The 13,829-nt window shown below is 44.6% G+C and overlaps 1 protein-coding gene and 1 pseudogene across 8 annotated transcripts; one reads left to right on the top strand and one right to left on the bottom strand.

The window, feature by feature from the left end:
- Positions 1-186: 186 nt before the first annotated feature.
- Positions 187-12,002, top strand: ZSCAN25 (zinc finger and SCAN domain containing 25). Of its 8 annotated transcripts, none has more exons than XM_025426096.3 (8): positions 187-321; positions 2,050-2,161; positions 3,020-3,108; positions 3,202-3,435; positions 5,080-5,281; positions 5,894-5,985; positions 7,336-7,462; positions 10,283-12,002. In XM_025426096.3, the coding sequence occupies exons 3-8, from the start codon at positions 3,049-3,051 to the stop codon at positions 11,113-11,115; spliced, it is 1,548 nt and encodes a 515-aa protein (XP_025281881.1). In that variant the 5' UTR covers positions 187-321; positions 2,050-2,161; positions 3,020-3,048; the 3' UTR covers positions 11,116-12,002. The 8 variants fall into 8 exon arrangements, with proteins under 8 accessions (XP_025281881.1, XP_048966794.1, XP_025281880.1 ...); XM_049110837.1 differs by having other exon boundaries at positions 3,202-3,439; XM_025426095.3 differs by having other exon boundaries at positions 3,190-3,435.
- Positions 9,052-9,131, bottom strand: LOC112646402 (U4 spliceosomal RNA; annotated as a pseudogene).
- Positions 12,003-13,829: the final 1,827 nt, after the last annotated feature.

Raw genomic sequence — 13,829 nt, 5'->3', positions numbered from 1 at the left:
CTCTAAAGTTCCTGGAGGGAGGCTTCGTGTCTGGTAGTATGTCTGCAGCATCCTTCTCACGGTGGGAAAGCAGATGCAAAGGCACTGAGGTGCCCAAGGGCCTGACGACCGCGAGACTCCCCAGGAACCGGGGCTGCGGACTCGCGGCTGAGCTCCGGGACGGCGCCAGTAGCCCAGTGATCATAGAGACGCACCGGCCTCCGAGAGTCCTAGAGAGGAAGCGGAAGGGGCTCTTTCCTCACGCACCTGTCTGACAGCGTCCGTGGCCCACTTCCGGTCCGGTGAGGGCTTGGGCCGGGCTGGCGAGGCTGAGGGACCGCGGTGAGAGGCGGGTTGGGGGGGCGACTTGGGCGGTGGGGCAGAGGCGGACGGGGCGGCTCGGCCGGGCTTCGGGGCAGCTGCGGGCCGCGGTGGCGGTGGCGGTGGCGGCGGCGGGGCTGACGCAGGGGGCGGCGCGTCTCCCCGGAGCTGCCTCTCGCGGCTCGGAGGCCTGGCGGGGCGGGACGCGGGGGCTCAGGTGGGGGCGAGGTTGGTCTGGTCTGGCCCGGATTACCTCAGCGCCGCGGGTGGCCACGAACTCGGGTCCCGGAGCCAACCGCGGATCTCTCAGAAAATTGAAAGTAGTCATTTTAGAGCGAGACGTGGGATGCTTACGTAAAGAATGGCTTCTCTCTCTCTCTCTCTCTTTTAAAGATTTTATTTATTTATTATAAGAAACAGAGAGAGAGGCAGAGACAGAGGCAGAGGGAGAAGCAGGCTCCATGCAGGGAGCCCGACGTGGGACTCGATCCCGGGTCTCCAGGATCACGCCCTGGACTGAAGGCGGCGCTAAACCGCGGAGCCACCTGGGCTGCCCTGGCTTCTCTTTAAGCCTTCTCTTCGCGAAGTGCCAGGGAAGAAAGATGAATGAGGAGGACCTTTCTCGCCCTCAGGGAATCTGGTAGTCGGAGACACATTGGTAAACATTTGCGCTGTGATGCGATAAATTCAACAGGGGAGTGAATAAATACAGTAGCTGAAAAGTCAGGAAAGAGAAAGCTCAATTGATGCAGTAGAGAAAACGAGTTGACTGAAAATATAAAATAGGTTTAAGAAGGATGTAGAAGAACACAAACACCTGAGAGAATATTAAGTAGAAGCTTTTAAAGTACCTCCTGCCAGTTGCTTTAACTCTGTGGTGTTAAGAGTGAACTTTCCCTCCTCTAAAAACCGGGCCTCTTCCCCACTTTGGACTCCTAGGTCTATCTTCCCAGCTTGGGTACCCCCCCCCCCCCCCACTCCAACTTGAGCCCATCATGAAATTAAATAGTACTCATCCTCCAGTCTAGTATAAGCCTCTTCTTTTTCATGAGTACTCGAACCGACATTAACCTTTCTCTCATTTTGGCTTCCCCCGGGTGGCTTTTCTGTGCCCTATCCTTTGGGAGGTGAACCTTGGCCAGCCATCTAACCTCTGATATCTTCAGTTTCTTCATTTGAAAAGTAGGAGGAGGGACGCCTGGGTGGCTCAGCGGTTGAACATCTGCCTTTCACTCAGGGCATGATCCCAGAGTCTGGGGATCGAGTCCCACATCTGGCTTCCTGCATAGATCCTGCTTCTCCCTCTGCCTATGTCTCTGCCTCTTTGTCTCTCATGAATAAATACAGAAAATCTTAAAAAAAAAAAAAAAAAAAAAACAGAAAAGTAGGAGGAGTAATATTCCCTATACAGAATGGTTATTAAGTCTTAAGCGAGAGTGTGTTCACAGGTTTTCTAACTGGTAAAACCTATACAAGTTAAAAATCTTTAAAAATTAAAAAAAATTTTTTTTTGAGACAGCAAGAGAGTGTGCACAGGAAGGGAAGGGGCAGAGGGAGAGAGAATCCTGAGGCAGACTCCCTGCTGAGTGCGGAACAGGGTGCAGAGTTCAATCCCAGGACCCTGAGGTCATGACTTGAGGTGAAATCAAGAGTTGGTGCTTAACTGATGGAGCCACCCACCTCCCCCACAAGTTAAAAATCTTTTGATCAATTATAATGATTATTTGTTACTCTGTTGTTTCCTCTAAGCTGAGCACACGGTCACATCCAAGCCACTGGCAAGTCTGTTGGTTTTATCTCCAAAATTTATCTTGACTCTGCATCTTTGCCACCATCCTGAGCCTCTCCTGCTTGGACCACTGTAAGTGCTGCTTCCCTTCTTGCCCCTGTGACCTATTCTCTTTGGACACATAACAGGCAAAATGACCTTTGTAAAACATAACTCCCCACTAAATAAGATTAAGCCATAATTTTAGTGTGTCCCAGTTCCTGGATAATCTGGTGCTGCCTGCCTCTGCCACCTATTGTGCAGCTGTGTCCCTCATTTAACTCTGTAAAAGCCATACTGTACTTTGGCTTGTTCTCAGATATACACAGTAATTTCTGGCCTCAATCCTTGTGTCTGGAAAAAAATCTTGAATGACTGACTCATTTTCATCCTTTCGGTCTCAGACTACATGTCATCTTTTTAGAAAATCCTTCTTCAAGTTCATCCTCCATTAACAGAGCACCCTGCATATTTCCTTTCTAGAATTTAACTCTATTTATAATTTTAATTAATTAATTATTTCTGTCTACTGCACTAGTATATGAGTTTCAAAGTGCAAGTGCCTTGTTTGTCTTGTTCTGTATTATATTTCTAGTTTTTGCAGGTCTGACATATGTGTACTTAAAGTGTATTACACTTTTGGAAGAGTAGGCCCAGGTGACTGATCTAATTATAATGTGTTTTATATTCTCTGATTTTAGTTTTATCTTCCTAATGAGATCCTGTGTGTTTGTGGGTATAAAGTAAACCCATAATTTTTCTGCACATACTAGGTGGTTAGCATATACTTACTAAAGTGAATCGACATGATTTGCAGAATATATGTTGAGTCTTTTGAAAGTAACTGTCATGTCCTCCAGCAGAATATCCATTGATGTAGACACAACTGTGATGGATTGACTTTCCCTTTGACTCATTTATGCTGTCTTTATTGTTTGGTCTTCTCAACAGACCCTCAGTCTTCTGGGAGGGGTGTGAAGATGCTTAAGGAGCGTCCAGGGATGGCAGAAGACCCTCAGCAGCAGATGGGTGTTCCTGTGGTAAAGCTGGAGAAAGAGTTGCCATGGGGCAGGGGAAGGGAGGACCCTAGTCCTGAAACTTTTCGACTGAGGTTTCGACAGTTCCGCTACCAGGAGGCGGCTGGTCCCCAGGAAGCCCTCAGGGAACTCCAGGAACTCTGTCGCCAGTGGCTGAGGCCTGAGCTGCACACCAAGGAGCAGATCTTGGAGCTGCTGGTGCTGGAGCAGTTCCTAACCATCCTGCCACGGGAGTTCTATGCCTGGATTCGGGAGCACGGCCTGGAGAGTGGCAAGGCTCTTGTGGCCATGGTGGAGGACTTCACAGAGAGAACATTGGAGGCCAAGGCGGTGGGTGAGAAGGGGGCATCTGGGTCTTGTTTCATTGGTGTGAGAAGGGGGGATTTAATGAATTGAAAGGTTTGAGGAAGCCATGGGAGTAGATGAGGTGTACAGTCTCCTTTCTCTGTTCCCAGACTCCTTGATGTACTTTCTGGAAGACAGTGGAGTTTTCAGCAAGAAAAGCCATTCTCAGGGAAGAAGCAGGGCCTGTAGAAGGGCCTTTAGCTTCCTTTTTGGTCATCAGGACAGAGGTCATATTTCCCTTGTGATCCTCAGTCCTAAAAAAGGCAATCATGACCAGTTTAAGGTCCCCCATAGACTCATTTTTCTTTGGGCAGAGATGCATTTTGGAATGCAGGGAATTAAAAAAGAAACATTGTCTGAACAGTGCTGTTTCCATATCTGGGGTGTCGGCTCAAATGGCTCATATTAGCGATTCTGTGGTGGTGTGACACCAGGCAACTGTATCTCAGATGCTTCTTTGGGACTTGACCACGTGTCTGTGACTCTTCGGTATAGTCATCTGATTGTTGGCTGGGAAAGAAGAAAGCAGGACTTAATGTTAACTGTTTTGCTTGCAAGTAACCATCTTTCTTCACTTTATCCTTCCTTTTCCTACTGCAGTCACTTCTGACTTCCTCCACAATCCTAGGATTTTTTTTTTTAATATATTTTAAAGATTTTATTTATTTATTCATGATAGACATATTTATTTATTTATTTAATTTTATTTATTTATTTATTTATTTATTTATTTATTTATTTATGATAGAGAGAGAGAGAGAGAGAGAGAGAGAGAGAGAGAGGCGGGCAGAGACAAAGGCAGAGGGAGAAGCAGGCTCCATGCCGGGAGCCCGACGTGGGACTCGATCTGGGGACTCCAGGATCGCGCCCCAGGCCAAAGGCAGACGCTAAACCACTGAGCCACCCAGGGATCCCTGTTTTTTATTTATTTAATTTATTTTTTAACTCCCAATTTAGGAGCTTAAAAGTGGACCAAGAAAGACCTGTTATTGTGAGTGTGTCTCAGTGTGAGTTGTCCTGATTTTCCTTGCTATTTTTAGAGCAAGTTTTTCTCACTAGCTAATTCACTGCAGAATTGAGGCTTTGTATTTTTTACTGTCAGCATTTATAATTGGGGGATTTTTTTTCTAGTAGGAAGTGTTTTGGGCTAAAATTCTCAGCCACACAATATTTAGCCTGTCTGTGATACTTTCTTGGTAGAATTTGGTCAGTATTGAGGCCTTGGAAAAGGGCATGGGCGCATAATAGTTGCTCAGATCCTGATAAAGCGAGGTTAGCCTCTTTTTCACCTTCTCACTGATGTCCTGGGGAAGAGCCTAACCAGCTTTCTTCCTCTCCCTTGTGGCTGGAATGGTTCTTTTCTTGGTTCTTTCTCTCTCTCTTTTTAAAAATTTTTATTTATTTGACAGAGTACAAGCAGAGGGAGCAGCAGGCAGAGGGAGAGGCAGAAGCATACTCTACTGAGCAGGGAGTGTGGTGCGGGACTCCATCCCAGGACTCTAGAATCATGACCTGAGCTGTAGGCAGATACTTAACTGAGCTACCCAGGCACCCTTGGTTCTCTTGTTAGATTTTAATTCAGCTCCCTCACAGGGGCTCGTTCTAATAGGTGTTGGGGACTGTCCTTAGGTTCCATGCCACGTGCAGGGAGAGCAGCAGGAGACAGCACTTGGCAGAGGCCCTTGGGAACCAGGTGTTCACCTGGGGCCGGTGGAGGTCAAGCCTGAGTGGGGGATGACCCATGGGGAAGGAGTTCAAGGCCTAGACCAAGGCACCGAGGAGCAACTCAGTCAGGACCCTGGAGCTGGGACGCAAGCCTTCCAGGAGCAGGGTAAGATGTAAACCATAAAGAATTAAGGACACAGAAAACCGCTTTGTGACCCTGTTCTTTACAAGCCTTGCAATTGATAAATTAAGTGACCTGTGAGCTGCAATTACCAGTTTTCCTGGTTACTTCCTTGACTTCAGTCGGAAACAGATGAAGTGAGAAATTGTTTTCTATCTCTCTGATTTCTGCAGGGGATATCTAGGATTATGCTCTCTTACCATTCTCTTCTCATTTCCTTCACATCCCTTTCTAGAAACCTCCTGGAAATATGCAGTTGACATGTAGGAATATTTTTTAAGTAGGCAGACAAACCATATCCCTAAAAGTAATATATGAAATTATTGTTACTGAATTTCAGAAGGGGTTATTCCAAGTGTGACCAGGGAGCACAGCTGTATTTCAAGGGACAGGGCATATTGGATTGGGACCATCTTCCCATTTGAGAACAGGGTAGGCTGTACTCAAACCCCTAAATGTATTGAGTCTGCTTAAGGTTCCTAGTGTTCTATTTTTTTTTTTTTCCTAGTGTTCTATGTATCAGGCAGTGGACACCTTTGAACAAGCTAACTGCAAGACAGAGCTAATCTTTCTCATGGTCTTTTTCCCTTTGCTTAGCTCTGCCAGTTCTTCAGGCTGGTCCTGGCCTCCCTCCAGTGAACAGCAGAGACCAAGAGATGGCAGCTGGGTTCCTTACAGCTGGACCCCAGGTGAGCTTGTATCTCTGACCTTCTGGGTATGTTACTTTGAAAGAGGAATGAGGTTCAGTTTCCTCAAAGTATCTCTGCACAACAAAGCACCATCCACAAGTTGAATTATTCTACTTTTCTTGTTCTGATGGATATGACAGCTTTGTTTTCTCTACTTTATCATCCTCAGTTGTTAACTTGAGTCTTATTTATGCTTTAGGGTCCAGGCATAAGGCTCAATTCACTTGTTTTTATTACTCTGTGACTTTTTTTTGGATTGACTCAGGATTACTCTTTTAATTGTGAGGAGAAAGACATTGATAGAAACCCCATAGGCTCGATCTAGGCTGTCACGGTTGCTCAGTAACCCTTTGTGGGTAGCCTTTATGGATACTTCTGCTGCTACTCTTCCTCTGAACCCTCTCCTCCCTTGTCAGCAAGAATGTAGCTGTCTTAGGGTTGGGGATTCCCTGGAGCACTAAGCAGAGTGGTTCCTCTGGCCCCTACCCTGGCTATACGAGGAGTTTTGGCCATGTTTGCACTTGCCTGCTGTAGATAGAAGTAATGAGCACAGTGTGGCACTCTTGCCATGTCCGCTGGGTGCTGAGCATTACCAGGGACCTGGGGGATTTCTACTGTGGCACCTTTCTGAAGAGGACAGTGAGTTTTATAGTGAAGAGTTCCTATAGAAGGAAAGCTGTCATTTGGCAGAAAAAAACCTGAATCAAGTGTGGTCTAGCTAAAACAGTGTTTGGGCAAGGTTTATGCTTATGTCATTTCTTATTCCTGTTTTCCTAGGATGAAGACAAAAGATGATAGCCTGTTTTAATTTTGCCAGACCCTCCCCTTCTGCTATAATAGTTCTTTAAGGTGTCACGAATGACACTGAATTTATTTTAACACAGCATTGTTCTTAAGACAAAGCCTCCCCAAATATTTACTTAGCTCTGAGGGAAAATCAGGGTTTTTTTAAAATTTTTTTTATTGGAGTTCGATTTGAAAAATCAGTTTTAAAAAAAAGAAAAGAAAAATCATTTTAGAAGAGGGGATAAATAGCACCTCTGAAGCTTGATCAAACTTGAGGATTGAATGGAGGCAATTGAAAAATGGGAATTGGGTGCTGTGGTTGTTAGGGTACAAGCTCAGTGACTGCAGCAGAGACTCAGAAATACAGTGGCTCAGATGAGTCCATTACTTCCCTGACATTAACTGTCAAGAGGTAGACCCTTCTGCTCCCAAGACCAGTAGCAACTTGGTTTCTTCCATCTTCTTGCTCTCTTCTTTCCTAGTGTTTTCCTGATTTCTCTCCTTCTTTTAGACTCTTAACTCTGGGATTATTTCTCTATCTATAGCAATCTCTTGTTGTTTCAGGGGTTAGGGTCATTTAAAGATATGGCCCTAGCCTTCCCCGAGGAGGAGTGGAGGCATGTGACCCCAGCCCAGATAGATTGCTTTGGGGAATACGTAGAACCCCAGGACTGTGGAGTCTCAGTTCCAGGTAAGACTGTTTCCATTCCAAAGGTAAGAAACAGGAGTTTTGAAATCTCCAGGTCAGGGTTTTTGCCTTTGCCCCAGATTTCAGAACCTGGTGCTACTGACACAAGAAGATGAGTAAACAGGTCCAAAGAGAGAGTGTGGACCCAGGTTTAAGAGGCTGGCCGTGTGCTTTCTTGCCAGGAAAGGAGTGAACAAGGGGGCAAGAAAACACAAGGTAGTTGTTCTGATTGTGATGAGACAGGTCAGTCATTAGGATTCCTGGAGCACCTACTCTGTGACTGAGGAGTACCCAGTTCAACATATGTTACAAAGAGCTGTAAAATTTCTATAATGGTAGAGGGTGTGGAAACCCTTGGACATAACTGTGCAGTGTGGGAGTTCATGCAGTGTGCCCCAAATGGTGGTACTGGCATTTCAGCACCTTGATCCCCCTCAGGGACAAAATTCTGCCAGTGATGCTGCTGTGTGCTTCAAGGATTCTGCCTTCCTATTTCCAGAGGAAATATGCCCCTGGCCATTCTGACTGTTCTAGAGACTCTGGCCATATGCTTGTCCTCCTCTCATTGTTGCTAACAACTCAACCCGGTGTTTATGCTGAGTCTGGGTGGGCCATGGTCTGTTTCCCATGCAACTGTTTACTGGTCATCTCAACCTTCAGATTATCCCGGGATTTATTCTTATGTACCTGTGACTCCTGCATTGACAGCTATGTAGGATTGGGCCTGGGAAACCAGAATTTCATAATATGTAATACCTGGCACATATTTATATCTCCTTAGGGCCCAGGTAAGGTTCGTGCATTGTGTGTAGTTTCAGTTTTACTATGTAAATACCTCAAAACTGGAAACTACCCAAATAAATATCAGCCAGGTTAGTAAATAGATTATAATATGGTCTTACAGTATAATACATACACCAATGAAAAAGAACATAGTTTAACTATAGGTATGTTCCACATGTGGGTGAATCTAAAAGCATAATAACAGAAGTAGCCAGAAACAATGTGTGAATCCAGTGCATAAAGACAAGACCAGGCAAAAGCACTTCATGATGATACAAGTTTGGATAGCATGTTTGCCTGGGGGGCAGGATATAGTCACCGGAGGGCATGGGAGAGGGCTTTCTGGATGCTGGTAATGTTTATTGAGCTGGATGCTATTTACATGGTTGTGTTCATTATGAAAATTCTTTGAACGTTAAAGTTAAGCTTTGTGCACTTTTACTTTCCTGGGAAGTTTACAAAAGAATCCATTAGAGGTGAGGGCTATGTCCTTCAAATTTGTTTGGATCAGGAGGCATGAGATGTTTTTCTTTTTGTGTTTTAACAGCCTCACCTGAAAGAACCCTTTCTGACCCTAAGTGCTACTTGTCTTCTCTCTCTACTTTAAAGTTTTATTTTAAAGTGATCTCTATATCCAAAGTGGGGCTCAAACTCACAACCCTGAAATCAAGAGTTGCATGCTCTACTGACTAAAGCAGCCAGGTGCCCCCGTTGCTCTCTTTTCTTCTGTCTTGGCTACTTTGCTCCCTAGAGCCTTCCCTTTTTTTTTTTTTTTTTTTTTTACTTCCCCTTCTTTCACCTCCCCTTCCTCCTATTCTTTTGTTTCAATTAGCAATAATCACGCCTCGGATAAACTTCATTGGCTATGATACTGCCACTGCGCAAAGCTCTTCCTATTCTTTTGTAACAATTGTTCTGTTAATTTAGAGAGAGTGAAAGAGGGATCAGAGGAAGGGCTGAGGCAGTTTAGTAGCATTCATGGGCATTTCAATCTGGTAGAAGTCAGTGCTAGATTGGGTTTCTTCATTCATTCAGTAGTCAGTAAGCCTGTGCCAGGCTCCCAGGAGACCCAGATTAATAAAACTTGGTTAGGTAGGAGCTGCAGAGTGAGCAGGGACCACATGCTGAGCAGGATTGTGGAGGATATGGAGAGTTCCAAGTAGTTCATCATTGTTGGAGTAGGCCTATAATCTCTAGGGAAGGCAAAACGCCTTTATGAATGTAAAGTAGCATTTTCAACAGGGTTGTGTATAAATAAGTGCAGGATAAACAAAGTGCTAATTCAGTATACATGTATTGAAGACACTGAGGTAAGAGAATAAGCAGGGCATATTTCTTCAAGGTAAGCATTGAGTTAGATTTAGAGGGAAATAACAGTTCAAGTTAGCCTATTCTGTAAAAAGGCGTGGAGATTGTTTTAGCTTGGGCTGCTACAGTAGAATATTCTGGACTGGGTAGCTTAAATAACAGACACTTATTTCTCAGAGTTTTAGAGGCTAGGAAGTTCATATCAAGGTTCCTGCAGATACAGTGTCTGGAGATAGCCATCTTCTGGCTTGCAGCCAGGTGCCACCTCATTGTGTCTTCACATGGCAGACAATTGAGGGATCCATCTTGTGTCTCTGCCTCTTTACAAGGGTTATAATCCCATCATGAGGTATCATGCTCACATGACCTCCGTGCAAAGTGCTGTGGTTTCTCTTCGTTTTGTTATAAGGACACTAATTCCATTGGGGGGTGCTTCACCCTCTTGACTGTACCTTATTACTTCTCGATCACCCTGTCTTGTGATAGCATCACATTGGGGCATAGGACTTCAGCTTATGAAGTTGGGGGGTGGGGGACATAAATAGTCACAGAGATGGAAGGAAGTAGAGCAAAGTCTGGTTTTAGAGTCAATGAAAGGAAACTATATTGAGGTTTTTGGTCAAAGGGAAAGAGAAGGAATTGTTAGAGGACGCCCTTAGGAGCAAAGTTCTAACAAATAAATTTATTTTCATAGCTTCTGTAGAATTAGCTTGTATCTCCTTTGTCCTGTAGGCATTGGGAGCAAGGAAAAGGAGGCTAAAACCCAGCAGGTAGACCTCAAGGGGGCACTTGCTCGGGTGACGTCAGAGAGGTTTGGGGAAGCCACGCTTCAGAGTCCTGAACTTGGAAGAACCTGTGAGCAGGAGCCCAGTAGCTCTGTGGGAAACATACCAGGGCCACCGCCTCCTCAGCATGGTGTCGTACCCCTGCCTGATGACCTCAAGACCCACAGCTCCTTCTGGAAGCCTTTTCAGTGCCCTGAGTGTGGAAAAGGTTTCAGTCGGAGTTCAAATCTTGTCAGACACCAGCGAACCCACGAAGAAGAGAAATCCTATGGGTGTGTCGAGTGTGGGAAGGGATTCACCTTGAGAGAGTACCTCATGAAGCACCAGAGAACACACCTAGGAAAGAGACCCTATGTGTGCAGTGAGTGCTGGAAAACCTTCAGTCAGAGGCACCATCTTGAGGTCCACCAGAGGAGTCACACGGGGGAGAAGCCCTACAAGTGTGGTGACTGCTGGAAAAGCTTCAGCCGGAGGCAGCATCTGCAGGTGCATCGGAGAACTCACACGGGGGAAAAGCCCTACACCTGTGAGTGCGGCAAGAGCTTCAGCAGGAATGCAAACCTGGCAGTGCACCGGCGAGCCCACACAGGCGAGAAGCCATATGGGTGCCAGGTGTGTGGGAAGCGGTTCAGTAAAGGGGAGCGACTGGTCAGACACCAGAGGATCCATACTGGCGAGAAGCCCTACCACTGTCCTGCCTGTGGGAGGAGCTTCAACCAGAGGTCCATCCTCAATCGGCACCAGAAAACCCAGCATCGCCAAGAGACCTTGGCACAGTAAAGATGCCCTGCTGAAATGCCATCCTTTTTTGTGAATGGAAGGTGCAGGACCTGTCAGGACCATCAGCTGGAGGGAGACTTATTGGGAGGATGCATTGGTCTTTAGTCACTGAAGGGCTTTGAGGTGGGCATTGAAGAGTGATGGGGTGCAGAAAGGCATTTTGACCCATTTTCTTTCCATTTGTTGTCAAACAGAGGCAGGGCAAGGCCTGATACATTTTGAGTTTCCAGAGCGCAGTTCCTCATGTCTCTTATCCAAGTGGTGCGAATAGTTTTTCCTGCCATCTTTTGGGGAAATGATATCCTGAATTTCAGAACATCCTTTGGTGGGATGTTCATATCTGCCTCGCGAGCAAGTCTGATAGTAAAGGCAAAATTTTGTCCCACGGTGGCAACGTAAACCTCATTTTTATGAGGGCTGTATCTACCTGCAAGATCATTAGTTCAGATTCTACCTTCCTTTTCCATTTAACAAATATTTATTGAACAATTACTTTGTGCCTGATACTGGGAACATGGTGAATGAGACATAAGAGACCTGGGTCTCCTGGAGCTTGTGATTTATAGCAGTGGAAACACACAGAACCATTAATAACCCCAGGCATTCTAAGTTATGTTTGTGGTAAGAGCTGTGTGAGAGGATAGTCTTCTGGTGGTCACTCGTTTTGCTCTGCTGCTCAGGTGCTGGATCTTTCCCTCCCCAGTTGGGATCTCTCAGTCAGCTTTGTTTATTTTACTTTCTTTGTAACCTTTTTCTGTCTCTAACATTGTACCCTTATCTGTAAAGTTTCCCCATTATTCCTTGTACTGTAACAGCTATTTACCCATCCATTAGGAAATTAATATTTTGCTATTGATCACTGAATAAACAAAGTATTTTTAAAAACACTCAGTTCTGTATAAAGATCTAATTAAATGAATCTGAAAGATGAACTGGTATTAATTAATACCTGATATTTGATGACACTTTACAGCATATTTAGATGCTTTTATTCTCTATTCTTACTTTATTCATTCCACACATATTTATTGAGGCCGCACAGGAACTTGGCTAGTTGCTTGCCATATATCAGTGAATAAAATAGGGGGAAAAGATCCCTGACCTTGTAGAACTTATATTTTAGTGAATATATTGGATCTTTAGAACCACGTAGAGTGGAACCTGTGGATACTCCCATAAACACTCTGGCCCTGGGACTTGAGCCTTTGTCCTTGGTCCTGTGTCAGTTTCTTGCCTTGAAATGCATTTTACCACCTACTTCTTGTTACTGAATAGTCTCTGTTGATACATCTGGATCCGTGTCTGAGAGGCTTTTGGTCTCCAACTGGGAATGATGAGTTTTGCATGAGTGCTAATTCAGGAAAGATAAAGATGTGTGCAGGCATTTAAAAATACGTAATACTGAGAAGATACAGTATTTGTAACCTGTTTACCCTTTATTTTACCATCACTAAAGGGTTTCCTTTCTGTTTAAAATTCTGGAATAGTTTGCTTAAAATTCTGTGGAATGAGCATGGACCACACTGCAGAGTCGTTGTAGTGCTGTGCCTTTGAATGCTGGCTGCTGAGTGAGTTACTCTATCTTTGGTTGACAGTACTATAATTCTAAGATGTGATTTGACTTGTGGTGCATTTTTATTTATTTTTCTTAAAGGTTTTTAAAATTTATTTGAGAGATTGAGAGCATGAGTGGGGGGAAGAGGGCAGAGGGAGAGGGAGAAGCAGACTTCCTGCTAAGCGAGGGAAGCCCAATGCTGGCTGATCCCAGAACCCCGGGATAATGACCTGAGCTGAAGGCAGATGTCTGACTGAGCCATTCAGGTGCCCCTTATGGTGCCTTTTAATATTAGATTCTTTTACTGTTTTTTTTTTCTCTACATTTTTCATTGTACATAAGATAAATAATGATTTCAACATTATTTATCAAATAACAATATTTATCAAATAATAATTGCAACAGAGAGTTGCATTACTCAGTCTACTTTGAAACATATTGTTTTATTCCATGTTTCTTAGATGGCCTTGGTAGATAGCCATGATATTTAATTTTGAATTAGCAGATGATTTCCTGGTCTCTTAGCTGTCCCCACGAGCCTGCAGTAGCCAGGGCCTAAGTGTATCTGGGATGTCATCCACTATCTGAAACACTAGGTGGCTGCTGCTTAGCAATGTTGAGATCCAGATGCAAAATCAGCTTTTTTTTTCCCCCCCACTTCCCAGACAACCTTGGCCAAGCTCACAGCCACCTTGCAGCCAAACCCAGGGGGTAGGCTTTTCCTAAGTCTCTGGCTTCTGGTCTGTAGGACCCAGGACTGATGTGGCCTGAGTTTGGCCTTCTCTAGGAGGTTCATTTCCAAAACTAGGCAAGGAGTGTTGGGTATAGGCTGGGAGTTGCTTATCAATGGTCTTTCTGTTTACCTGAATTAAATTGTGGATTCTCTTTGATCATATCCTTAGCCAAATAGGACTGTGGGGTTTTAGCCAATTGAAATCTCTTCAGAGAAGCTTTTGTAGGAGCTGGGGCTTGCTAGCTTTTTCTCTTGGATTCCCCTATCTGCTTTGATACCAAAGTTTATGGATAATGCCTCAAAAAAGCCTCAAAAGAAATTTTTTTCTCATAGAATTTTAGTAACATTTTTTTTCTATTTAGGTTTTTTATATAATAGAAAATTTCAAACATATATAATGACTCCCTATGTATTCATTGCTTGGCC

This window comes from Canis lupus, chromosome 6 (assembly GCF_003254725.2).
Source record: "Canis lupus dingo isolate Sandy chromosome 6, ASM325472v2, whole genome shotgun sequence".
NCBI classification, from domain to species: Eukaryota; Metazoa; Chordata; class Mammalia; order Carnivora; family Canidae; genus Canis; species Canis lupus.
The sequence above is the reverse complement of the archived record's forward strand: the minus strand, read 5'-3'. Positions and strand labels throughout refer to the sequence as shown.